This window comes from Perognathus longimembris, chromosome 3 (assembly GCF_023159225.1).
Source record: "Perognathus longimembris pacificus isolate PPM17 chromosome 3, ASM2315922v1, whole genome shotgun sequence".
Taxonomy (NCBI): Eukaryota; Metazoa; Chordata; class Mammalia; order Rodentia; family Heteromyidae; genus Perognathus; species Perognathus longimembris.
This window is the reverse complement of record NC_063163.1, coordinates 116,998,886-117,022,519: the sequence shown is the minus strand read 5'-3', so window position 1 is coordinate 117,022,519 and position 23,634 is coordinate 116,998,886. Positions and strand designations below refer to the sequence as shown.

At 61.1% G+C, this 23,634-nt stretch overlaps 1 protein-coding gene across 1 annotated transcript; it reads left to right on the top strand.

Annotated features, from left to right (window-relative positions):
- The first annotated feature begins 9,492 nt into the window (after positions 1 to 9,492).
- On the top strand, positions 9,493 to 23,224 carry Scn4b (sodium voltage-gated channel beta subunit 4). The gene is made up of 5 exons (XM_048343918.1): positions 9,493 to 9,670; positions 15,758 to 15,933; positions 16,889 to 17,117; positions 18,208 to 18,337; positions 20,111 to 23,224. Exons 1-5 carry the CDS (start codon positions 9,610 to 9,612, stop codon positions 20,202 to 20,204), a joined length of 690 nt encoding a protein of 229 aa, XP_048199875.1. The 5' UTR covers positions 9,493 to 9,609; the 3' UTR covers positions 20,205 to 23,224.
- Positions 23,225 to 23,634: the final 410 nt, after the last annotated feature.

The window sequence follows — 23,634 nt, the reverse complement described above, 5'->3', positions numbered from 1 at the left end:
ACACGGGGGGGACACTGCCCATGGGTGGGAGCTAAGCCTGCAGGGTGGAGGACACGGGGGGACACTGCCCATGGGTGGGAGCTAAGACTGCAGGGTGGAGGACACGGGGGGACACTGCCCATGGGTGGGAGCTAAGCCTGCAGGGTGGAGGACACGGGGGGACACTGCCCGTTCTTCAAGCCAGCCAGCTGGGACCGACAGCGTGCACGGCCCACACGTGCTCTCCTCCCTTCAGGGTGAGCGAGGATCTGGCCTGGAAACCTCGCGGGGTTCCCCCGCCCCCCCCGCCCTCCAGAACTCAAAATATTTAGGTGGATGATTTGCGAGATTCCCTAGGGTCATCCCCGGAGGTCCCGAATCTCCTTCGGGAAGCTGAAGACTCCTGGAGTCTTTTCCTTCCCGGGGGAAGCCATGCCTTCCCATTGGGGTCCAGCAGCCCAAGCCAGACGGGGCTGGGTCAGGAGCCATCTCTACCGCAGGTGCTTGAATTCACACGCACTTTTCTTCTCAAGCCGTTTAGCCCCTCCTCAGGGCCAGGGAGGGTGGGAGCGACGCGAGGCGTCTGTGGGTGGACGTGGGAAGGCGGCGAGGCGTTTCCACAGCAGCTCACCGTGGCCCCAGCCCCACTTCCGGCTGCCTGCTCCCGCCACGCCGCTGCTGGTTCCGTCTGCTGCGTTCTCGGCTGCTCTCCTAGCACCCCCCGCCCCCCCCCCCCATCCATCCGTCTGTCCCTCATAATGAAGAGCCGCCGCAAGGGGAGGGGGGCTGGCTCGCCTAAGAGAGTCCGCTTATAAGAATGAAGCACATGTTGTTTTCAGGACTGAAATGCCTTGAGGTGCCTTGGAGCTGGCGTTGGAAATGGCTCTTTCTGCCCCTCTAGCAACGCACTCATCAGTGATTCCCAGGATATATAGGAAAAGCTGTTTGGGTCCCTGTTTCTTTGTGTGAGCCTCCTTAGGGCAATTAGGCTGGTAAATGTGAACAAGGTCAGGTGAAGCAGGTAGACCAATGGAAATAGCGGCCAAAAGAAAAATAAAACAACAGTTCCAGGTGACACAGAATGGCTTGGTGGAGTGAGGATGGGTAGTAAATGAGGAAATCTTTTTCTTCCTACTTGTGTCTTACGGATAGACAGCCTGTCCCCTTGCTGGTGTCTTCCTTTAATGGAGCTTGCTGATGCATTTGTACATAGCTTTTCTGTATAGGGATAGATATATTATATATACAAATATAAAACATCTCACTACACCCACCCCAAAATTACGTTGCTGGGGGACGGTGTGACCGTTTCTCAGTGTTTTGAGTTGATTCACCAAAGGCAAATTCTGGAATGTTCTTTCTGCTCTCCATGCGTGTGGAGGGGGAAACCCAGCTGCTTCACGGGCCCGAGGCACGGATGCTGGGCCAGCTCCCCCGACACGGTGGTGGCCGGCAGGGGTGAGCGGAAGGACAGAGAAGCGGAAGCGGTCCTCCAGGACCCGGCTGCTGGGCTGTGCCTACTCCTGGGAAAAGACTGAGTGTCTTGAGCAGTGTGTCCAATTGCTTGGATCTGTTGGCTACAATAAACACATGGTCTCCCCCGAACACCTCTCCATTGTGGCTTCTTTTTAAGGGGTGCAGAGCAGAGTAGGTGGAGACTTTGCTGCTGGGGAGCCCTGATGGGTGGTGGTGGCCCCATGCACTCCGCCACAGTGTTGAGGAGCTCAGAGTTCATGCCTGGTAAGGACCAGGTCCTTCATGCTGATTAAACAAACCAACCACCTTGGCAGGGCTGCGTGCAGGCCCAACCCCGGGCCTTGGGAGTGCCCGGCCAATGTGCGCCCCTGAGCCCTGAGACCTCTGCAGCTCCCCCCGGAAGCCCGCTGGGGCGCCCTGTGCCTGAACACTGCCTTCCAGGAGAGCTCCGGGGGTTGGTGAAGACAGCCCGTGGGTGTCAAAGCTCGGGCGTTCAGGCTCACGGTGGTGCGGGTGGTACTTATTCTTTCCGTGACCCGCCGGGTCGTCTTTCCTGCTCCCCGCGTCTCGTCCGCCTGACTAGGCAGACAGCTCTGTGCTGGCTATGGACTCCAAAAAAAAAAAAAAAAAAAATAGAGAACAGCTGGCCAGCGTCTGCCCTCCTGCAGCGCCAGGGAGGAGGGCGGCAGGTGGGGAGAGTCAGGTGGTGCCGGTCCCACCTCCATCCGCCCTGCTGTTCCCTATGGAGAGCGTGTGCAGAGAGCGCGAGACCAAGCTAACCTACCGGGAGGGGCCTCTGCCACCCCAAAGCCGCCCTGATCTTTTTCTCTCTTACTCCCTGTTCTTACAGTTTCTGCAACTCATTTTACACACACACACACACACACACACACACACACACACACACACACACACACCCTTCCTTGTCTAGGAGGCTTGACAGACAAGCGACACTGCAAGTTGCTAAATGGCAAAGAATCCCTAAGTCATTCGTTTCTACCCATTGGTCCCTGTGGCCCGGAGACCCGGCTAGGGGCCAGCGGGGAGGAATGTTCTTGGTGTGCAGCTTTGGGTGCTCGTCTCTCGTGTGCCTCCGTCGAGGGGAGGGAAATCACTGCTCTTCCCTGTCCTGCTGCGACAGCCGTGGAGGAACAGAAATCTGGGCTAAATGGAACCGGGTCCTCAGAGACAGGAGGACGCTATGGATCCCGGTCAAGCCTCTTCGCTGTCCAGAAGGGGAAACTGAGGATCAGAACTTGCTTAGGGTCACAGGCCGAGGTAAGTTCAAAGGCAGGCTCCTGCAGTGGGCTCCAGTCCCGCAGTTCTTCCCGCACCCCCCATCTGGCGCTGGGCCGGGCGCCGGGCTCTGCCAGCCCGGCCCTGGCTCTGGCCAGTGGCTTGAGTTGATCTCCAGGAGGTTCACCCTTTCCTGAGGGCTCAGTTTTCCAAGCTGAGGTTCAGAGGGGTCAAAGGATTTGTCCAAAGCCCCACAGTTAGCTAATGGCTGACCAGGGAATGAAAGCCGAGTCTTTCTTCCCAGGTGAAGGCAGGAAGAGTCCTGTCTTTCAGCGAGTGGGTAAGAACTCTTTTCAGAGCGCCCTGACGGCTCTTCTTCCCCTGTCCTGCGTCCTCACCCCCAAGCCCACCAGGTGTCCGTGAGTCCTGCCTTCCCGCTGATGTCCGCCTCTCAGGCGAGGCTCTGGCTGTTCCAGGGACCCTCAGCGGAGACCCATTTCCTGCTTCCTGGGACTGGGTAGGGAGGGTCGGGCTAGGACCCCAGGGCCCTGGCCAGGGAGGGTGGAGGTGAGGAGAGCAAAGTGGCCGAGGGGGAGTGACTCAGCCACTCCTCTCCTCTGCCAACCATGACCTTGAGGGCCCGGGTGGTTCTGGAGGAGGGGGGAGGGGGGGTGGACACTGGGCGCTCTGCTTGGCTACGTGGGATTCCCGAGGGGGCCTTTCCCTCCCGGCCCCTGGCAAAGTCCCCTCTACCCCAGCCACAGCCGCCTGGGCTTTGCCCCTGGGGCGGAGTCCTTGGAAACAGGTGGCCAAGGCACCGGAACTTCTCGCCTTCCGCAGTGGAGAAGCCTCCTGAGGGCTGGGGGGCATGGCAGCCAGGAGGGGAAGCAGGCAGCAACGCTGTTGGCCAACCCAGTGGCCCTCACCGTGGCCACAGGGGAGAGGGAGTAGCTTCGCCCCATTCTGTGCCAAGGCGGACATTAAGACTGGCTGGCAGCGGAAGGTATTGATCTCATGCAAGTCAGGTTGGGTTTCTTGAGGTAATGAGACCCCCATCCCGGAAGGTATTCAAGCATAGCCTGGAGGAGGTGTTGAGAAGATTCATATATCAGAGCCTACTTTTAGATGGCCTTTCAGACAACTGGAAGGACCTCTCAAGCCCCCATCTTCAGGCTCAAATGATAGAAGCAGGATCAACTCTGTTTGCCTAAACACAACCATGACTCATGCCTGTCCCTTTGCCATCTTACGCACTCATAGTTCCCAGTCCCTTCCCTCCCCCGCCCCCCCCTCCCCCGGCCATCTCGGTGCCTGTATCTAACTTTTCTTTACCTGGTTAGAATTGGTGAGAGTCAGGGTGTTGACAAACCCCTACATTCAGCAAGGAATTGGCTCTGAGAGAGTGGGGGGGCGGGGTTGAAGCTGGGTGCCAGAAGGGAGCGTCCTTCCAAAGATCAAGCCAAGTCTAACTTGTCCAGCCCGGGCAGGTAAGACTACCTGCGAAACCAAAAGCCCTGCAGGATGGCTGGCGGCTCAGGCCTGTCATCTTAGCTCCTCGGGAGGCTGAGGATTGGAGTCTGAGCCCCCGAAAAAGCTGGAAACGGAGCTATGGCTCAGATGGTAGAACCTTCTTAGCCTTGCGCGCAAAAGCTCAGGGACAGTGCCCTGGATTCCAGCTCCAAAACTGGCGCCCATGAGTGAATAAATGAATGAGCGAACAAGTAGATGACTAGCTAGATAAGTAACTCGGCGTCCTCTCTGTCTGCCACCTTCTCTTTGAGCTCTTCCAGCTTTGTTACCCCACCCCACCCCTCCCCCTCCCAGGCCACGCCATAGCGTATGACCCCTCACTTGAAAGGGCCTGAATGACAGTTGAGTAGACCAGAAGGAATAGCCATTATCTAGTCAAGCGCCTGCCCAGTGCCTGGCAGTAAGCTAGGCATTCTATCAGTTTACTTAATCCTCAAGACAGACCTCCCCCACCCCCCAACCCCTCACATACCCCAGGTATACTCTTCTCAGTACCAGGGATTGAACACCAGGTCCTCATGCACTAGGCAAGCACTCTGCGATGGAGCCGCAGGCCAGCCCTCTCTCTCCGTCCCCTTGGAAAGCGAGGTTCTGCAGTAACACGCGCATGAGGTACGACCAAGGTGACACAGCCAGAAACTGGAGAGCTGAGCTGAGACCCAGCGCCATGCGAGGCCCAAACCATCACTTCCCGCCGGGAGAAAAGATGGTGCGCTGGACTCCTGAAGGCCGAAGAAGGACTGAGGGGCGGGTGAGGGACAGGCAGCTCGGTCCCACTTGGAAAGCGACCGTGGACTGCCACGGAAGGGTGGGAGTATCCTGAAGCAGAGGGCTGCTTTCCTTGTGGTCCTCTGCTGTCCCATCGCTGCCTGGCCCGGCCCGTTGGGCTCTGGGTCCACAGCCTGCTCCCCTGACACCCACCTCCTCTTCCTTCTTGTTGACAGCCTGAGAATCCTCTGCCTCTCCTGCCGCAAGTTCCTGCCTGGGCCACCTCTCCTCCCCAGCCCAGTCACGCTCCAACTTCCAGAAGTTTCCTTCTCCTCTGGGAAGACTCCCTCTGCACCCATTCTTCTCTCATTGGCTCCTCTCTGCCTCTCCTTCCCTCTGTGGCCGTAGGGTATGACTCCTCCCTTGCTCTACACTGCCCCCTCACTTTGTAAGACACCCCCCTTCCCATGCTGACATGTTCACGGAGACTCAGGGGACCAGAATAGTTGGGGAGTCCTGCCTTGTACTCCATACTTCAGGGGCAGGACCGGATCTAGGGTTCCAGAAGGACAGCTGGCCATTTTTTTTTCTGGACCCCAGGCCGTAATGAGCGACCCATCTCCCCGTACCCCCAGCTGAACTGAGACCCTCCTGAGCCCCGACCCCTCGCAGTGACCCCCCCCCCGACCCCGAGACAAAGAGGAAAGGACTCTGGGGCATTGGGCAGGACGGTCCAGATCCTGCCCAGGAGGGCTTCCAAGCCCACCCCAAGGGGGCCCCCAAACAAGATGCCCAGGACTCACCCCGGCTCTGAGCTGCAGCCCGGGACCCGTGGGCCCGCTTCTGGAAGTGGGCACACCCCCTGTCCGGCCTGGGACTGTCCTCAGAGCACGTCTCTGGTTGGGATGCTTCTGATCCCTCCTCCCTCTGCTCTCCTCCTGCCAATGAGCTCATCTGTCTGGGGCTCCCCATCCCCCCCCCCCCCTTTGCCTGAAAGGATCTTTGGACAGAACCTGGCAGAAAACAGCAAGAGAGGAAGGATGGATGAAGAGGCGATGCCTACCTGCCTGTGCCCAGAGCCCCTAGAAAGTGGAGATGGGCGCGAGGAGATGAAGTCTTTGCTGTGGGTCAGGAGGATTTATCTTTCCACTAACTTGCCGGTGCCCCAGAGGCTCTGGGGAGCCAGGAGGGAGGCTGTAGTAGCCCCAGGCAGCACCCCCCCCCCCAACCCGGCTGAACTGCCAGCCACGTGTCTGTCCTGCGGTTGGTTTGGTGCATGCTGGCTTGTTAACCCCCTCGGCACCTGCCGACCGTCCACGGCCGCGGTGCGGGAGAGCGTGGCGGGCAGGAAGGGGCAGGGAGCCGATGGAGGTGCGCAGGGAGGAGGCACCCAAACACTGGGCGGGGGGAGCGGGGGGGGGGCTGCCCCGCCCCGAGGCTGAGCGGCGGCTTTAATGCAGAGAACCTCATGCTTGAAGTCCCCTCATCCTGGGGACCTGTTTGCAAGCGGAAGGGGAGGTCGGGGGACCCGTGCAGCTCTTGGTGCTGACCCCAGGTCCCCAGGAGCCGTGCGGTGTGGGTGAGGGGCGTGGCGCCTGCAGAGCCCAAGTTCTGGGGCTCCCAGAGCCGAGTCAGCGCAGCTGAAGCTGCCTCCGTAGGTTACCTGCAGTGCCCTGGCAGGAGCGCGAGGGTTTCTGGGAGAGGAGGGGGTAGAGGGAGGAGGCTGGCAAGGGCATTAGGGGAGGGGGGGGAGGGGGGAGGCTCCCTGCCAGGCTCCCATGCTTAAGAGGAACTCCTCTTAAAATAGCCCGGGAGACCTCAGCCGGCCCTCCCGTTCCCTTCCTCCCCCCTGCGTGGGGTCTGGGCTGGCTGGCTGGGGACAGACAGCAGAAGCAGCCGTCCATCTTCCCGTCTTGGTCACCTACAGGTCACCTACCCACCCCCCGCGTGGAGGCCTGCTGGTGGGAGGCTGAGCTTCCCCCCCCCCCCCCAGTGCTGCCGTCCCTCTTTCCTGACTCATGGCCGTCTCTCTCCTTCCTAGCTTTGGGCACTTACAGCAAGGAAGTCCTCTGCTTGATCTGGGAGAAGACGGTTGGGTTAACCGCTTCCAAGAGGACGCGGCTTCCCCCCTCTTAAACCTAGACTCCGTCTGTCTGCGCCAGCCCGGGGCTGGGACCCATCTGACAGCCCCGCGGCCAAGGCCCACACCGCCTCTGCACCCCTCCAAACCCGCTCTTCCGTGCATGGCTGAGCTGGGCCCACTCGACCTGAGGGCATTACCCTCTCCCCAGGGATCAGGCCAGTGGGGACAGGGGCAGGTGGGGGCGAGGGTGGAGCTCTGTCTTCTGACACTACCCCTGCCCTTCCTGTAGGGATGCCCAGCGGGGAAAGGGACAAGATCCAAGGCTCTGCCCGGTCCCCCACGTCCTCTGGAAACAAGGGCCACCTGACCAGTGCAAGGAGCGAAACTCCAGAGCAGAACGCTGACCTTGGGCCCTGGCGCCCTTGGCATCCCCACGGGAGCCACTCCGCTCCACCACTGGCCTGGGTTTCTGAGAATTTGCGAAGAAAATGCTCTATAAATGTGGACGTGCTCTAGCCGCGAATGCGGTCCGCAAGCGCTCTTTCTGCCCTGCGGTGGAGCCCAGAAGGCTGCGAGTGGGGGGCGGGGGGGGGGAGAAGTTCCAGCCCTGGCTTTACCCGTCACTTTCTGGGTGACCTTGGCTCTGCCTTCCCCCTTCTCTGGCCCATCTCCCTCCGTGAGTTTCTTCTAGACGCTTCTAGTTTAAAAGTCCGTGAGAAGAGAGAGAGTGGGGAGGGAGGACAGGGACCAGGAGGGACCTGGGCAACTTGGGTGACCAGAGTCTAAAGATAAACCCTGGAGCTCTGCTCCCCTCCCTCCCTTCTCTGAACTGGGGTCACTTCCGTCCGTCCCTCTGGCTTACCTCCTCTCTCACCTCGGTCTACTGCTTGTGGAAATATGACCCGCTATAAAAATAAAGCCAGCTGTGTGGGGCTTTGAGTGGGGGGTGGGGAGTTCTCAGGGGGGTGCAGAGGCCAAACCGTAGGCCTGGAGATGGGCTCGACTTGGGGGTCATGGGCCCACGTGCAAGGTGGGCTCTAATGTGCGAGGGGCTCACACCTGAGTTCCTAGCTACTCAGAAGGCTAAGAAGGCTGAGGATGGTGGTTCAAAGCTAGCCCGGGCTGGAAAGTCTATGAGACGCTAACCTCCAGCTAAACAGCAAAAATCTGTGGCTCAAGAGGTAGGGCACCAGCCTTGAGTGGCAAAGCTAAGGGACAGAGGCCCAGGCCTTGACCGCAAGCCCCAGGAACAGCACAAAAACAAACGTAAACAAACAGAGCCCACGGTGCAGTGCTCCTCCGGTCCCTAGCACCGGCTAAACCTGTAAACAATAGTAACCTCATTGCATCCGCCAAGCTCCTGCCCGAGAGGCCTGAAGCCAGAGTGAAAACGGAAACGAATATATAGATCCTAAACCAGGCTCGGTTGTTTAAATGTGCCTTTTGTCCTGTCTTTGATTGATTTTCTCTTATGATGTCCTGAAAGACCAGATCCAAAATGGGGACCCCCCCCACTTTCTCCTCCAGTCCTGCCCAGAGGGGCTCTGGCTCCAGCTGAACCCACCACCCGGTGCTCCACTTTCAGATAGGCTGAGAGGTCTGGATGCTCTGAGCAGGGAATTCCAGCCTCCTGGATGTCCCCTGGGGTCTAGGAGGCGAGGGGGTGCCTGCCTGGGAGGGGCAGGGGGGGCCCCCTCGAATCAAGAGCTCGAGCCCCTTTTAGGTGTGAGGGGGAGAGGGCACTGTTGGCTCTTGGCAACACTGGAGAAACCTGGGGGTGGGGTGGGAGGTTTGGGGGGGACTCGGGTCGGGTGGCTCTGGGGAGGCTTTTGGAGGACAGTGGCTGTGGGGAGGGGTGGGAAAACGATAAGTTGGGGTGCTGCGGGGGGGGGGCGAGGTGGGGGCTGTGGCCACAGGCCAGCTTCCTCCCCGGGCCGTGGTGGTTTTCAAGAGGCGGGGGGGGGGGTGCGCAGAAGGCAGAGGCCGCTGGCTGCGGGCTGCGCGCCCCGCACTGGGGACCAGCCGGCCCACGCCCGCTGCGGACGGTGCGGGGTGGGGGTGGGGGTCCCCCGGGGCGCTCCCGAGGCGCGGGGGGGGCGGCCCTGCCCGCGTCCTCCGGGCGGAACCAGGCATCTTCCCACGCCCCGCCCGCACGGTGCCGCTCGTGGGCGCTCGTTGGCGGCTCCGCGCCCGGGGCGCTGCGCACGGCTGCGGGCCGGCTCCGCAGTGCCCAGCCGCAGGCGCCCGGCCCGGCTGCGGAGGGGCCGGGGGAGCCCAGCCCGAGCCCGGGGGTGGGGTGGGGGTGGGGGTGCAGGGCCGCGGGGCGCGCGGGGCTCGGCGGCGGCCACCGCCCCTCCTGCGGCTGGAGCGCGTCCCGAGCGCGGCGCGGCCTCCCCCTCCCTCCCCTCCCCGCCCTCCGCCCCGCTCCCGCGCGCTCCCCGCCCCGCCGCCCGGCCTCGCGCTCTCCCCGCGAACTTTCCCGGGGTGCAGAGCTCCCCGGCGGCGGCGGGCGGGGCCGACTCCCCGACCTCGGGCGGGCGGAGCGCGCGCGCGGCGGCGCCCAGTTCCCCATCGCCGCGCTCCGCGGAGAGCTGGACATGTCCGGGGCCGGGGGCCGAGGCGCAGCGCCGGCGACATGGCTGGGCGCCGGGCTCTTGGGTAAGGCAGCCCCGGCTGGGTCTCCCCGGGCGCCCCCCACCCCGCCGTCAAGGAGGGGAGCGCGGGGAGAGGGGGGTGCTTTGGGGCAGGCTGGGCGCGGGAGTCCCCCGACCTCCCGCCGCTGGACACCCAGCTGGCCGGCTGCGTTCCCGGGGGGCCCGGTGTGACCCCCACTCCAGCCCGCCAGCCTCCCCCGCCCGCCTGCCCGGAGTTGGCTTTTTGTTCTGCAGTCTTGGGGCTGCAGCCGGGGCTCTGCAGACTTCGGGAGTGGGGGTGCGGGGTGCGCCTTGGGGGTCGGGGTGCCAAACGGGTTGCACGTGTGATTGCGGGGGGGGGGCGGGGGAGGCGGCTTCCACCCCGGTCCGGAACTGTTGGCTGTTTGCTGGGCATCTGGGGGGGGGGTAGGAGACCCCCCCCCCTTCCTCGGGCACCTTTTCTGCTAGCTTCCTCTGCCTTCTGCCTTCCCCCTTCTGCCTTCCCCCTTTCCCCTTCTGCCTTCCCTGCAGCTCCAAACGCTGGAAGGGCTTGGGGGTCTTGAAGACCACCCGAAAGCCACGTTTTAGGGAGAGCCTTGTCTCTTCAGAGATATCTGAATGGAGGACCTGTTTGACCTGCTCTTGGCTCTTCATTTTGGGGGTGACGGTGAGGACCCCGAAGCCATGTCTTCAGTGCCCAGAGGAGAGAACTGAGTCGTATTACTATCTATCCGTCCGACCGCGGTCATGCTGAGTGTCAGAGTCTAAGATTAGGGAATAATATTTTATTAGTCCAGAATATAATCTCATAAATCACAGCCGGACTTCATTGTAAGCCGACTCCCGGGCTGGCACCGTGCTGCTCCTGGTGGATGTTGGGTAGCGTTGGCTTTTGGCAGCAAGCAGCCTTCGCTGGTCAGGCACAGGGCAGAGGGCATTGTGCTGAATGTGGGAACCCCAGGCCTGTGGAGCCCCAGCAGGAGGTGTGGGGGGGCCCTGCCTGCCCCCCAGCCACTGGGTTCATTAACATTCCTGCAGCGAGGTGGAGTGCAAGTGTGGGTGCCGTTCGCAGTGACCCTGAAGGAGTGGGGCGCGCCGAGGCCCCCCGGCTCCTCTTGGTGGGATGTGCGTGGAGCCGCTGGGCACCGCTCCCCTCTCCCCTCAGCCCTGGGCCCCACTGTGGACACAGCGAGGGGAAACGGGGTCACTCCACAGGGCGGGCTGCTTCTACCACTGTGCTGGGCGGGCTGGTGCCATGCCAGGCCCTGGGCTGTTCGAATATCCACGATGCCAGGCTTCGGTGAGCAGCCACGCGGGCCCCGGGCACGGGGACCGTGGCAGAGCAGGGCACAAGGGGTCTTGGTAGTTTCTCCAGGAGGGCACCCCTCCATTTCCTGTTCTGCTGGGCGTATCAAGTAGAACTGGGACCCCCTTTGGGTCAGGCTAGGAGAAGACGGAGCAGCTCCACACTGGCTCTCCAGTCCCCCCTCCCCATCCTCCCCGGAAGCCACTTGTGGAGCACTCCCAGAGGCCCGGTGCCAAGCTTGGGACACCGCTGACATTTTTGACTGTCTAACGGAAGACACAAGAGGACAGTACAACTAGCTGACCATGTGGGGGGGGGCAGGGTGGACAGGGACTTGGGAAACCATGTCCCAGAGCTGTCCAGCGGATGAGGAGCCCTGTGCGGAGAAGGAAGGCGACTTCCGAGGCCAGGCCTCCCGGGCCCCGCCTCCTAGCTCCACAGTCCAGTCAGACTTAGGGCTGGAGGATGAGTAAGGTTTGGGGGGACATGACATGGATGTTTGGGGGTGCCAGAGCTGATGTCTTTGCAGCTGGGGAGACCGGGCCCCCAGAGTCCTTTTGCCCTACACCATATCAAACCCAGTCTCCTAGGCCGAGGCCATAGAGATGTTTGATAACCAACCGAGATCCCCCTTTCCCGGACTGCAGGAGCACTTTGCGAAGCTGCCCCCCAAGTTCAGGCCGGCCGGCCGGGGTTCCTCCCTGTTCGTGCAACTGGCACCGCCTCTGCCCTGCCCACCCCCTCCTTGTTCCCCGATTTGTTTAATTGCTGTGATCTGTGTTTAATTACCACTTGTGAGGGTGTCGTGTTGCACAACCAGCTTTCCCTTGGTGTGTATTTATTAAGGGCTTGTTTAATGAGAGTGCAATTAAGGAAGAGGGTGTTCAGTTCCACACAGAGGAAGCAACCAGCCAGGGTGAATGAATCAGGAGTTCCTGAAGGAGAGGGTGGGGGGAGGGAGCCGTCGAGGGAGAGGGCGGGTTTGGATCTGGAAATGATGATTATTTGTTTTTTTGTGTTATTTTTTCATTTTTCGGAGTCTTGCTGGAGGCAGGCCTGTGGGGACAGAGAAGGCTGAGTCCTTGAGTCCTGATGGCGGGTTCTGCACCATCTTTCGCCTTGGCCATCACCACTGGGCACTGAGTGGCCGGTGGGAGGAGGGCCAGGCGTGTTGTTTGGGCTCGTTTGCACAGCTGTGTCCTTGGGGCAGTGTCTCGGGGGCATGCTTCCACCCCAGCAAAGCTCCTGGGGGTGGGCAGGAAGCAGGCAGGTTGCCTAGGGTGAGGAAGCTGCAATCTTTCCTTTCGTCTCCGGGGCCCAGGGGCCCTGCGTGGCCCCAGCCCTGCCTCCCACGGCCCCCTGGGCTCCCGTCCCAGGAGGGGTCTGGTCCTGCTGTTCTCGGCCCACTTTCTGCCTCCCAGCTCTCAATCTGAGCCTCCCTGACTCCCTGGGGCCAGAAGGTCTCAGCTGAATTTGCCTGCTTGCCATGCCAGAAGCTCTGAGAGCTAAACTTAGCGTTGAGGACCTTCCTGCCCTGGTTCTTCCCGCTGCTCAGAGGAGGATGAGACTGATTCCTGGTTGTGGGGAAAAGATGGAGGACTCTTCCCTGCCTGGCCTTGACCTTGGAGTATATGACAGTTATGGTCAGATTCCCGCTGGTGTGAATAGTTAATAACAGTCGCCTTGGGCTGAACGCTTCTCCCCCTTCTCTTTTCTTACTTTAATACAACTTGAGAAGCTGGGGTGCATCTATCCTTAGTCGGGTGGCAGAGGGCTGGAGGCTTCCGAGGGTGGCAAGGGAGATGGTTGGAGAGGTTGGCACGGCTGTGAGACTTAGGACGGAAGATCTTGGGGCCACACGAACGTAGAGGACCAACCTCATGGTGCCACCACGAGGCCCCACTCCCAAACACGCATGCCCACACGGCTGTCCCGAGGATGCACGCTCGGGGCGGAGCAGGCCCTTCCCTGAGGGAGGCAGCCCCGTGGACACCATCCAAGCTGTGGTACCGGGTGAGAGTGTAAATCAATGTGTGAGCGGCCCGGAGACGCTCCCGGCTGGCACTGGTCACGGTGACATCCACGCCCGCGCCCCCGCTGGAAAGCTCGTTCTCTTCTCCCCCCCAGAAGCCCTTCTTGGGTTGTACTGTCTGGGGTGTGTTTGGCTTCCCACCAAGCTGAGGGAGGCGGGGAAGGTTTCAGCCATCCCCGTGCCGCGTGGGACTGGGCATGCCGGTGGAGCATCTCTGACTCTGTCAAGGTCAGCGGGCAGCGTGGGGCCCTGCCTGGTGCCTTGCTCACAAGTCCGCTTCTGGCGTGGCCGTCCTGCTGAAGCAGCCGGGGGTGGGGTGGATCCCATGCCCCGGGCTCCCTCTCCTTCCTGAAGCACAGCCGTACAGGTGAGAGCTCAGGAGGCGGGCCCTTGGGCTTCCCTGTGCGCAGGACTTCCTGACCGCCGTCTAGGCGGGCTGGGCAGTGGAGCAGCCCGGCTCCTCGGCTGTCCCCTCGGCTGCAGGCTCTGTGGAAACCATTGCTGCATTTCCCTTGAGCGCCTCCAGGCTACGGAGAACATAGCAGTGGTTCCTTCAGAGAGTCCCGCGTGTATTAGAGCCAAGTCATCCACGCCAGGCAGAAATGCAGCACACCGCGCTGTAAGCTAGACTGGAGAGAAATAGTGCTCTCTCTTCTGGACCCTTCCTTTGTGTTTTTCTTTTGTTTGTTTCTACCTAGGTAAAGCGATAAAAAGCATTTTTTTTGATGTGCATCTTTTGTGTCTTATTTTGGTTGGATTTTTGAATTGTGTGTATGTTGCACGTGTGTGCATGCACGCACGTGTGCCAGTACCGGGGCTTGGACTCAGGCCCTGGGACTGTCCCTTAGCTTTCTTGCTCAAGGTTAGTTCCCTATCGCTGGAGCTACAGTCTCATTTTCTGCCTTCTGGGGATTAATTAGAGATGGGTTTCATGGACTTTCCTGCCCAGGCTGGCTTTGAACCGGGATTCTCAGATCTCAACATCCTGAGTAGCTAGGATGAACGGTGTGAGCCACCAGTGCCTGGCATGAAGTTTTATTTATTTATTTTTGAGGCTAGGTTTTGCTAAGTAGCCCTAGGCCGCCCTTGAACTTGAGACGCTCCTTGAGATGCACACATGCTTACATGCTGCTCCTGGAGCTTGAACTCAGGGCCTGGGCACTGTCCTTGAGTGTTTTTGCTCAAGGCTGGCACTCTACCACTTGAGCCACAGCACCTGTCTCTCTTTTTGGTGGTTAATTAAAGATAGAAGTGTCACAGACTCTCCTGCCTGGGTTGGCTTTGAACGGTGATCTTCAGCTCTCAGCCTCCTGAGTAGCTAGGATTCAGCCACCCAGCCGAATCTATTTAGGATGTTCAGAGGAGTCCCTTGCTCGGGGACTATGGGATACTGAACGGCTTCTCTTGTTGACGGTAGACACGTTCCCTAACCTCTAAGCCCAATCCTTTCATCTCTACTGAAGACTTGCACTAGTGCACGGCTCACAGGGTAGGTGTGAGGAGAAAACAGGCCGGCACACGGTAAACGCCCTGTAAATGCCAGCCGTTACCACTCTTCCTGACACTGGCAGGGCGTCGCGATTGGGTTTCTTGTGCTTTCTGAGTGGGGTGCTGGTGGTAGAGTATGAGCTCTTCACTTTCCAGGCAGCAGCAAAGGGGAGGGGAAGGCCAGGAGCCCCCCCCCCCCCCCAAGAACAGGACCAGGCCGCCCACATTCCTGGGCGCCTCCTCTCTGGCGTTTAGAGCACATTGTGTGGAAGCAACTGCATCATCGTGGTCTCCTATGGGCAAAGCAAGAGGAAACCAGTTTGCGACGGTGCAGGAGGGAATTAAGCGAGACCAGAGAGCCTTCCTTGGGAGCAGGTTTCCATTTCCCCCAGGGGCAAGGAGTTCACATACAATCCGACGCCCTTTCTCCAGTGACCGTGGGGCAAATGGGGTTTCCTGGAGGAACGTGGGGGACCTGGTGGCCGAGGCCCAGGTGTCACGTCAGTGATGCAGGAGGATGGAGGGGAGTCGAGGCTGGGCACGGAGATGCACTGTGATGACACCCCACGTGGGGAGTCGGGGAGGGAGAGGCTGGAGCCCCAGGGGCCTCCCGTGGAGGCCAGGAGGGGACCGGGAGCCGCCCAGCGCCACCCTGCGAGGGTCTCACACAGCCTCCTGCGTTCCCCTCCGTGCTTGCCTTGCTGGCTTCGCCCAGCCTGAAGGCGCCCCTCTGCCCCTCTGCCCTCCTGCCCCCCGTCCCTCTGCCCCCCCCCACCCGGGCAGGCAGGGCTGGGTGAGGAGAGGCCCAGGGATGATGCATGGCCGTCCTTTCCTTCTTTCGTCTCAGGGACCCCACTTCCCCTCCCTCCCCCACCCGTAAACTTTGGGAGTGTGCACCGTCCTAGGGGAAGCGCTCACCCATGAGAAGGGGACCCCCCCCCCCCCCCGCCTGCCTGCACTGCTCCGATGGGGTGCGGTGGGGGGAGATTGCCAACCGCCAGGGCCTCCGTTCCCTGGACGCGGGCGCCCTCTAGTGGTCACCTTGGGTGCCACAAGGGCTGTGAAGCAGCCTAGAATTCCATCCCTTCCAGGCCAAAGGGTGGAAGAAGAGAGTTTGGGGTGGGGGGGGGGGGGGGGGTTGGGTGGGGCAGGATGGAGGGGCTGAGTGCCCCGGGTGGTGTCAGGGAGAGCCGCACACCCGAAGTGGACATTGAAGGGGACAGAGGTGTCCCTGCCTGGCCTGAGCGCCTCCTTCCAGCTCTCCCGCGGGCTTCCGCCCCTCGCAGGCCTCTTCCTGCTCCTCCCCGCGTCCCTGTCGCTGGAGGTGTCCGTGGGGAAGGCCACCACCATCTACGCGGTCAACGACTCCGGGGTGCTGCTGCCCTGCACCTTCTCCAGCTGCTTCGGCTTCGAGGACCTGCACTTCTGGTGGACTTACAACCACAGTGACACCTACAAGATCGTAAGTCCCCCAGGAGGGCCGTCGGGGCCGCCCACCCTGGGCGCTGCCCCTTCCGGATGCCCTCCTTGCCACCACCCCCAGAACCCACCGTTTGCTCCCCTTCCCCCACCCCCCACCGTATTCCTTCCAGACAGACCCGCAGGGGGAGGCGTGCATGGATGGTCTTGCCAGCATGGGGGGGGGTGTCCTTTGGACTCCCCGGTTAGAGTCCTCTGTCTGGCTTTAAGGAAAGCCTGGAATTTGGGTTGCTTGTGCAACACATAGTTTAACAGCCACCTATGGGGGGTGTGTGTGCGTGCCATCCCAGCTACTTGGAGGCCAGAAATATGGCCTTGGCTGGTCAGGGCAAACACTCCAGATTATATCTTTAAAAATTAAAAAAAAAATCCAACAACAGGGGCTGGGAATGTGGCTTAGCGGTAGAGTGCTTCCCCAGCGCGCAGGAAGCCCTGGGTTCAATTCCTCAGCACCACATAGACCGGAAAAACTGGCATGGCGTGGTGGCTCAAGTGGCAGAGTGCTAGCCTTGAGCAAGAAGGAGCCAGGGACAGTGCTCAGGCCCTGAGTCCAAGCTCCAGGACTGGCAAAAACAAAACAACAACAACAACAAGCAAAAAGGGGCTTGGGTGTGGCGTGCGTGGTAGCGTACTTGTCTAGCAAGTGTGAGGTCCTCACAGAGGCTGAGAGAGCGGGAGTGAGAAAAGTCCCAGTGAAGGAGAGCTGGACGCTGGAGTTGGAAGGAAGGGGGAGAAGGAGCTGGGGGGGGGGGGGGCAGAGTGTTTACAGAGTTGTCTGCAAGGTGGCCAGGCAGTCCACCTCCAAGCTAACCCTGAGCCTCCACAAGCGTCCAGTGCCTGGGCCCCGGTCTCGATGGAGGGTGGGAGGTGCAGGGGGGGAGGAAGGGGCGGGGCTGGAGGAGGTCATGACCCCCGACCACCCATCCCCCGCATTTCAGCTCATCGATGGCATCGTGAAGAACGAGAAGTCTGACCCCAGGGTGAGGTTCAAGGACGATGCTCGTCTCCTTCTGGTGGGCAGCACCAAGAACAAGATGAACAACATTTCCATTCAGCTGAGTAACCTGGAATTCAGCGACACAGGCAAATACACCTGCCACGTGAAGAACCCCAAGGAGAAGAACCTGGAACACAGCGCCACCATCTTCCTCCAAGTCGTGGACAAACGTAGGCAGGAGGAGGGTGGGGTGCATGGCTGGCAGGGGTGGGAGGAACGATGCGGGGGGAGGGGGGGCCTTGCTGAGCCTGGAGTCTGGTCCTCTGGCTGGCATTTGGGGTTCCTCTGTCCCCCCTTGTCCAGATTCTTCTCGCTGCCTTTGGGCTCAGCCAGGGATGGGTGGAGCCCTTTCTGGAAGTCTGGCCTTGAGGTGGAACTCTTCACCTTGGCTCCTTGGCTCTCCCAGAACGCCCGGGCGGGTGGATTTGTGTGGTGGTGTTACAGTCTTTTGTTCCCTCGCCCAACACTCATTTCTTGAGCAACTACTTAGTGGTGGGTGTTGTTCTAGATGCTTAGAGACAGCAGCATGCGGGAGACAGACCCAATCCTGCTCCTCAAGGAGGCTGCCCGCTCCCCCTTCCAGTCCGGGGGTGTGGGGGGGAGTGATATCATTAAGCCAAGGAATCATATTGGGTGTGAACATGGGGTTCTGGGCAGAAGAAAGCAAGCCGCGAAGGAAGCTGGTGTTTGCGGGCTGGCCTGGGGAGAGCTGGTTGGCAAAGGTGGTGAAGAAGGCAAGACAGGAAGTCCTGAGGGGTTCTTTGGTTTGTTTTTGTGGGTCTTGGGGCTTGAACTCTGGGCCGGGGCGCTGCCCCTGAGCTCTTCAGCTCAAGGCGAGCGCTCTACCACTCTGAGCCACAGCGCCCCTTTCGGTTTTCTGGTGGTTCATTGGAGATAAGAGCCTCAAGGACTTTCCTGCCTGGGCTGGCTTTGAACCTCCATCCTCAGATCTCAGCCCCCTGGGTAGCTAGGATGACAGGCGTGAGCCCCTGGCCCCCGGCTCCCTAGGGTTTGTTTTGCCTAGAAAGCTGCAATCAATGCTCCCATGGCAGCTTGAGAGCCTAGTGATGGCTCTGGGCTCCTCTCCTGCACCATTGCCAGCTTGCATCGGAGTCTTTGGGAGGCGGGGGGAGAAGCTAAGCCCCGGGGGACACCGTGTTCCCGTTCCTCCCGTGGCCGTGGGCCTGGGAGGGGCTGGTGGCCCGGTGCTGGCTCCTGGTGACTGTCCTGTCCTCCCCCCCCCCCCCGCCCCGCGGGCAGTGGAGGTCGTGGATAACACGGTGACACTCATCATCCTGGCCGTGGTGGGCGGAGTCATCGGCCTCCTCATCTTCATCCTGCTGTTGAAGAAGCTCATCACCTTCATCATCAAGAAGACGCAGGAGAAGAAGTGAGTCCGCTTCCCCTCTGCGCCGCCAATCTCCCCGCCCCCTCGTTCTGCCTTGGCCTGTCCCCCTCGGCCCCCGGCAAGATCGGCTTATTGATGCTTTTGCTTTCCTTTGTCGTACTGGTGTTGGAACACAGAGCCTCCTACCTGCCCAGTTTGTGTTCTGCCGCTTGAGTCACGCCTCCAACCCTGCTTTTTGCTCGTTAGTTTGGGATAGATTCTAGTTGGCTTTTCTACCCAGGGCGGGCTTTGGGTCTCTGTCCTCTGGATCTCGGCCTCCGGAGTAGTGAGGATGACAGGTGTAAGCCTCCAGCACCGGGTTTGCATGGGTTATTTTTTATTTTATTTTATTTTTTGTCAGTCGTGGAGCTTGAACTCTGGGCCTGGGCAATGTCCCCAAACTCTTCAGCTCAAGGCTAGTGCTCTACCACTTTGAGGCACAGCGCCACTTCTGGTTTTCTGGTGGGTCATTGGAGTTAAGAGTCTCGTGGACTTTCCTGCCGGGCTGGCTCTGAGCCTTGATCCTCAGCTCTCAGCCTCCTGGGACACATGGGTTATTTTTGAAGAAGGGTGTCACTTTTTGTCTGGGCTGTGATTTTCCCTGTGTCTCTGAGAATGGCATTGTCACTGTGGTGACATGTGGCATGGTCACTGTGTCCAGCCATTGGTTGGGATGGAGTTTTGCAAGTTTCCCTTGGTCTGAGTTGGCTTCAAACTGTGAGTCCCCCAACCTCCAGCACCCAAGTAGCTAGGATTACAGACTTGAGCTGAGGAGCCCAGCGACTGAATATGTAGAGTTAAGTTCATAAATACCATCCGTTTATTCTTCCTCTTACTGCTGTCTTCCTTCCAATCCTATGTCCATCCTCTCCCTTTTCATTTGCACTATATACCTGCTGAAAGATCTACTAAAGTGTTTAGGAAGCTTGATCCCTGCTTTTTTTTTTGTTTGTTTGTTTGTTTGTGCTGTTCCTGGGGCTTGAACTCGGGGCCTGGGCACTGTCCCTGAGCGCCAAGCTCAAGGCCAGTGCTCTGCCACTTGAGCCACAATGCCACTTCTGGCTTGCTTGGTAGTTTATTGGAGATAAGAGTCTCACAGACTTTCCTGCTCGGGCTGGCTTTGAACTGAGATCCTCAGATCTCAGCTTCCTGAGTAGCTAGGCTGACAGTCATGAGCCACTGGTGCCCGGCACAAGAGACGGTTTCCGTGAGCAAGGTCCTTCCCATCTGGGCACTGCCCTGGAAGAGGGACACGCTGACGTTGGAGCCCACCCAGCCTGGGCAGTGGGGCGGGGGGGGGGGCGTTGGTTCCCAGGAGGTGCCGGCTCCCCGCGGGTGCCCTCCACCGTGACTGGGTGTCATTCCTCTGCTTCTGCCTGCCCCCCTCCCCCTCCCCCAGGGCTCTCACTGTTCTTCTGGCCCCAGAGGTCCGGGAGGGAGGAACCCATGGGCTCTACTCCTTCTTGGCCCTGGGGTGGCATAGCCTGGATGTGACCCCTGGACCCAGGACCCAGCCCTGGTCGGCCTCCATCACGAGGAGTCAAGCTGGGGCCAACGAGGCCGCTACCACCCTTCCAAGCACCCCTACTCCTGGGAGGAAGGGGGGCTGCCTTGCACATGAGGCGGGAGAGGCCCGGAGGGCTCAGCTGCCTTCGCCTTTTGCTCTCTCCGCTCTCAGAAGCCCGGGCACCGGGCGGGCGGGGGGGGGGGGCCAACAGCGCCCCCCCTCCCGGTCACCGCTTCTCTCCTGGTGATGTCCCCTGTCCCCCTCCGCAGGAAGGAGTGCCTGGTGAGCTCTTCTGGGAACGACAACACCGAGAACGGCTTGCCCGGCTCCAAGGCGGAGGAGAAGCCACCTACCAAAGTGTGAGGCCCTGCCCGGGCCGGTGGCGCGGGGAGCCCCGCTTTCTGACGGCCACATCGACGCTTGAGCCCCGACAGTAGAACCCACGTGCCTGAGCTCTCTGCTGCTTGGCTCAAACTGTAGTCTCTCTGGGCAGGAAGGGAGGGGCTCCTTTCCCCGCCCCAGCTTTCCAGGGACAGGGCTGGCCAGTGGAAGGGAGAAAGGGAAGGGGGGGGGCTTGTGGTGTGAAGGGGCTGGTCCCCAACACCTAGGAAGACGGAGTCTCCTACCTGAGTGACCAGGCCGTCGGCTTTCCTCCTGATGGACGTTTTTCGCCACCCATTGGGACCTGGGCGGGTCAGCGAGGCACCGCGCACAGGCTGGAGCTTGCAGATGGGTTGAAGGAAGAGCCCCGCGTGGAGAGCAAACCCTTCTGATGGTGGAAGCCAGCCGGAGGACCCTGGAGCAGGGCTGGAAGGGTGTGGGGTCACCTCAGAAGCCAACTGGGCTTTTCGAGACACCTGGTCTTTCCAGCCTCCCCCCCCCCCCCCATGGGGAACTTCCCTTCCCTCCCGTGGTGGGGGGGGGTGTCGGCCTTGTCCTGGCCTCCCGCCCCACGCCCTGCTCTGAGTTGCTAACCCTGCTGCTGGCGTCCGGAAGGAACTCAGCTCGCCCTGTCTTGCCCTCTGCCCTTGGGGTTGCTCAGGGGTTCGGGGAGGAGGCCATTGGGGTGTGGACCCCAGCCCTCCAATGCCGGCAGACCTCCCCCCCCCCGGCATTGGAGGACCACGGCCACCCAGGCGCTCCTGGGCCCAGCTCACCCTGGAAACGGCAGGGGTGTCACCTTGCCCCAAGGGCGACCCCCCCCCCCCCAGCCTCCTGTCCATCCAGCGTCGTCCCTCGGGCCCCGGGGCCTCCATTCCACAGCCCTGGGTTCATCTGCGCCTCAGGGACTCTCTTCTTACGACGAAGGAGCCCCCGGGTTTCCCGGCTGCTTCCCGCTCAGCTGGGCCTCCTGTGCTCCCAGCCCGGGGCTGAGGAAGGGCAGGGGGAGGCTGGATCCGCTTTCCTTCCGCTTTCTACACCGCTGGTTTGCACACCCCTTGATCGTGGGGCTGGACCGTGCCTTAGCTCCCCGAGTCCTGGCTTTTCCCCTCGCCTTCTCCTTCACCCCCCAGCCCAGCCCTGACCTAACTGTACAGTTCCGCGTCCCCCGCATGGCGGAGGAGGCTGGAGGCGCGTGGGCAGTGCCCGGTGGCTGGCCACTGGGGCCTGGAGACACCCGTGGAGGTGCTCCTCAGAACCCTGGTGGGTCTTCCGATGGGTCTGCCTGCAGGGCCCCAGTGAGGGGGACCCAGGAGGGGTGCGGATGGGCCCCCCCTTTGCTTCCTCCCCTCCTCCTCTCCCCTGTGTCCTCCAGGTCCTAGGGGAATCTATAAAGCAGCAGCTTTTTTTCTAGAAGGTGAGGACCGCCTCAGGCTCTGCCACAGGCTCCCCGTGGTGAAATGGGGGGGGGGAGCAGCACCCACAGGGGGCCTGTGGGCGTGGCCAGCATCCCCCCTCCCCCCAAGTCGAGTCCCCTCTGCTCCACCTCCTCCGCCCACAGACCCTGGTGGGCTCAGGTTCAGATCTCCCGGGTCTTGGAAGCAGCCAGACCAGAGCCGTGAGCCATTCAGGAAACTTCCAGCTGCCTTCATGCTCGGCCCCGCTGTCTTCTCTTTCTCCCCCTGCGGGAGGGAGGGGCGGGGGCTTCGGGGCTCCCTGTGTCTCCCCATCCTGCAGCCCCCCTCCCAGTCTTCTCCACCTGTGCGATGGGCGTCGTAACTTACCTACCTCACAGGTCTGCGGTGAGGCGTGGCGAGTTTGGGTCTTCACATCGCGTTCTGGCTTGGGAAAGGCCTCTGGGAAGCAGGTTTTATACGTGGAGGGATTGTTCCAAGTCTGTCTGGCCCTCATCCCGTGAACACAGTCCCCCTCTCGGTCCCTTCCTCTGTCCCCCCCCTCCTCCCCTTTGCCGCTCTTCTGTCTTTGTCGTCTTCGCAACACCAACTCCGGTGGACGCTGCGGGTGTCTCGCCCGTGGCTTCTTCGTGGGGTGGTTTTCAGCAGAGGGGATTGGCCCTGAGGGTGGGGAAGGGACGGTTCCGGTCGTGCCGGTGTCTGGGGCTCTCCTGGCACTGGGTGGGTGGCACTAAGCCTGTGAGGTGTCATCTTTGCAACACAGAAGGTCATGTCGCGGAGCCGGCCCTGTGCCCCCGGAGAATCATCGTCTCGGGTGTGCAATCGTGTCTGAAGAGGTAAAGCTGCTTTCCCAAGCAGAGCCCCCCCCCCCGGGCGTGGCAGTCCCCATGGGTGGTCCCCAGGACCGGTGGGCTGACCCGGAGGAGAACCGGGCATGCGTGCTGACAGTGATGTCCATGAGAGGCAGTTCCGGCTCTGAGCTCCTGGCCCTTGAGCTCGGCACACGACATCCTTCCTGGAGCCCCCCCCCCCCCCCTCCCCGTGTGTGGGGTTGAACAGAGAGCAGCCAGGACGAAATTGCGAGGCCGAGAGAGGAGGGAGGGGGCGCTGCACAGGCCGGGAGCCATCTTCCCCAGCTCGAGTTGGAAACTGAGGAAGCGTAAGAGGTGGGCCCAGCTGCGCCCCTAGATTCCATCTGTCTGCACCCCCATCTTGTCTGTGGTGAGGCAGCGGCCGGCGGAGGGGTGGGGGGAATGGGGTTCTGGCTGCACTCTGACCCTCCCACCTCCGCGGGATCCGCAGTGCTGCTGACTAGCTTATGCATGGTTTACTCCTCTGGCTTGGAGAACAATACTCATAGTCAACTTTCCTATAGAACTATAGATCTAAGGACACAGTGACAGGCCCGGGGCGGGGGCTCTGGGAGGCGCAGGTATGCAGCCCCCCCACCCCCCGTCCCCCCAGCACCGACTCCCGGTTCAAGCACAGAATGAATCTGATCAGACTGTTCTGCTTCTACAAGCGATGTGCATTGTAGAACTGTACTTAGCTTTGCTTTGGATGAAATAAAGACTATTTTGAATACGTTGTGAGGTCCGTGTTTCCGTGTGGGGCTGGCCGGGAGCTACTCGGGGCGGGGGGCGGCCCGGGCAGGTGGGCTCCTCCCGGGGTGGGAGTTGGGGCTCCTGAGTGCTGAGCTTTGGAGTTTGGTTGGAGGAGGAGGAGGAGCACTGGGGAGGAAGGACGCCGAGGTGAGCAAGGCGCAGCGATGCCTTCTACGTCAAGGTAGCCCCAGAACGGAGTGAGTGGTCACCCGGGGGGGGGGGGGGCCCGTGTAGTCCAGCAGAGTGAGCTGGGATGGCCGGGTTGGGGGGGGGGCAGAAGCTGGGTTCCGGAGTGTGGACGAGCCGGCGGGGGAGGGGAGAGGCAGCAGCACCTAAGGCCGGGGCTCCGAGTTCAAGTTAGCTCCAGTTCGGTACTGAAGCAAACGAACAAGC

Coding starts and splice junctions, on each gene's coding strand:
- Scn4b (XM_048343918.1), top strand. CDS start 9,610: ATGTCCGGGGCCGGGGGCCGAGGCGCAGCGCCGGCGACATGGCTGGGC. Junction 9,671..15,757: donor GCTGGGCGCCGGGCTCTTGG/GTAAGGCAGCCC, acceptor CGCCCCTCGCAG/GCCTCTTCCTGCTCCTCCCC. Junction 17,118..18,207: donor CCTCCAAGTCGTGGACAAAC/GTAGGCAGGAGG, acceptor CCCCGCGGGCAG/TGGAGGTCGTGGATAACACG.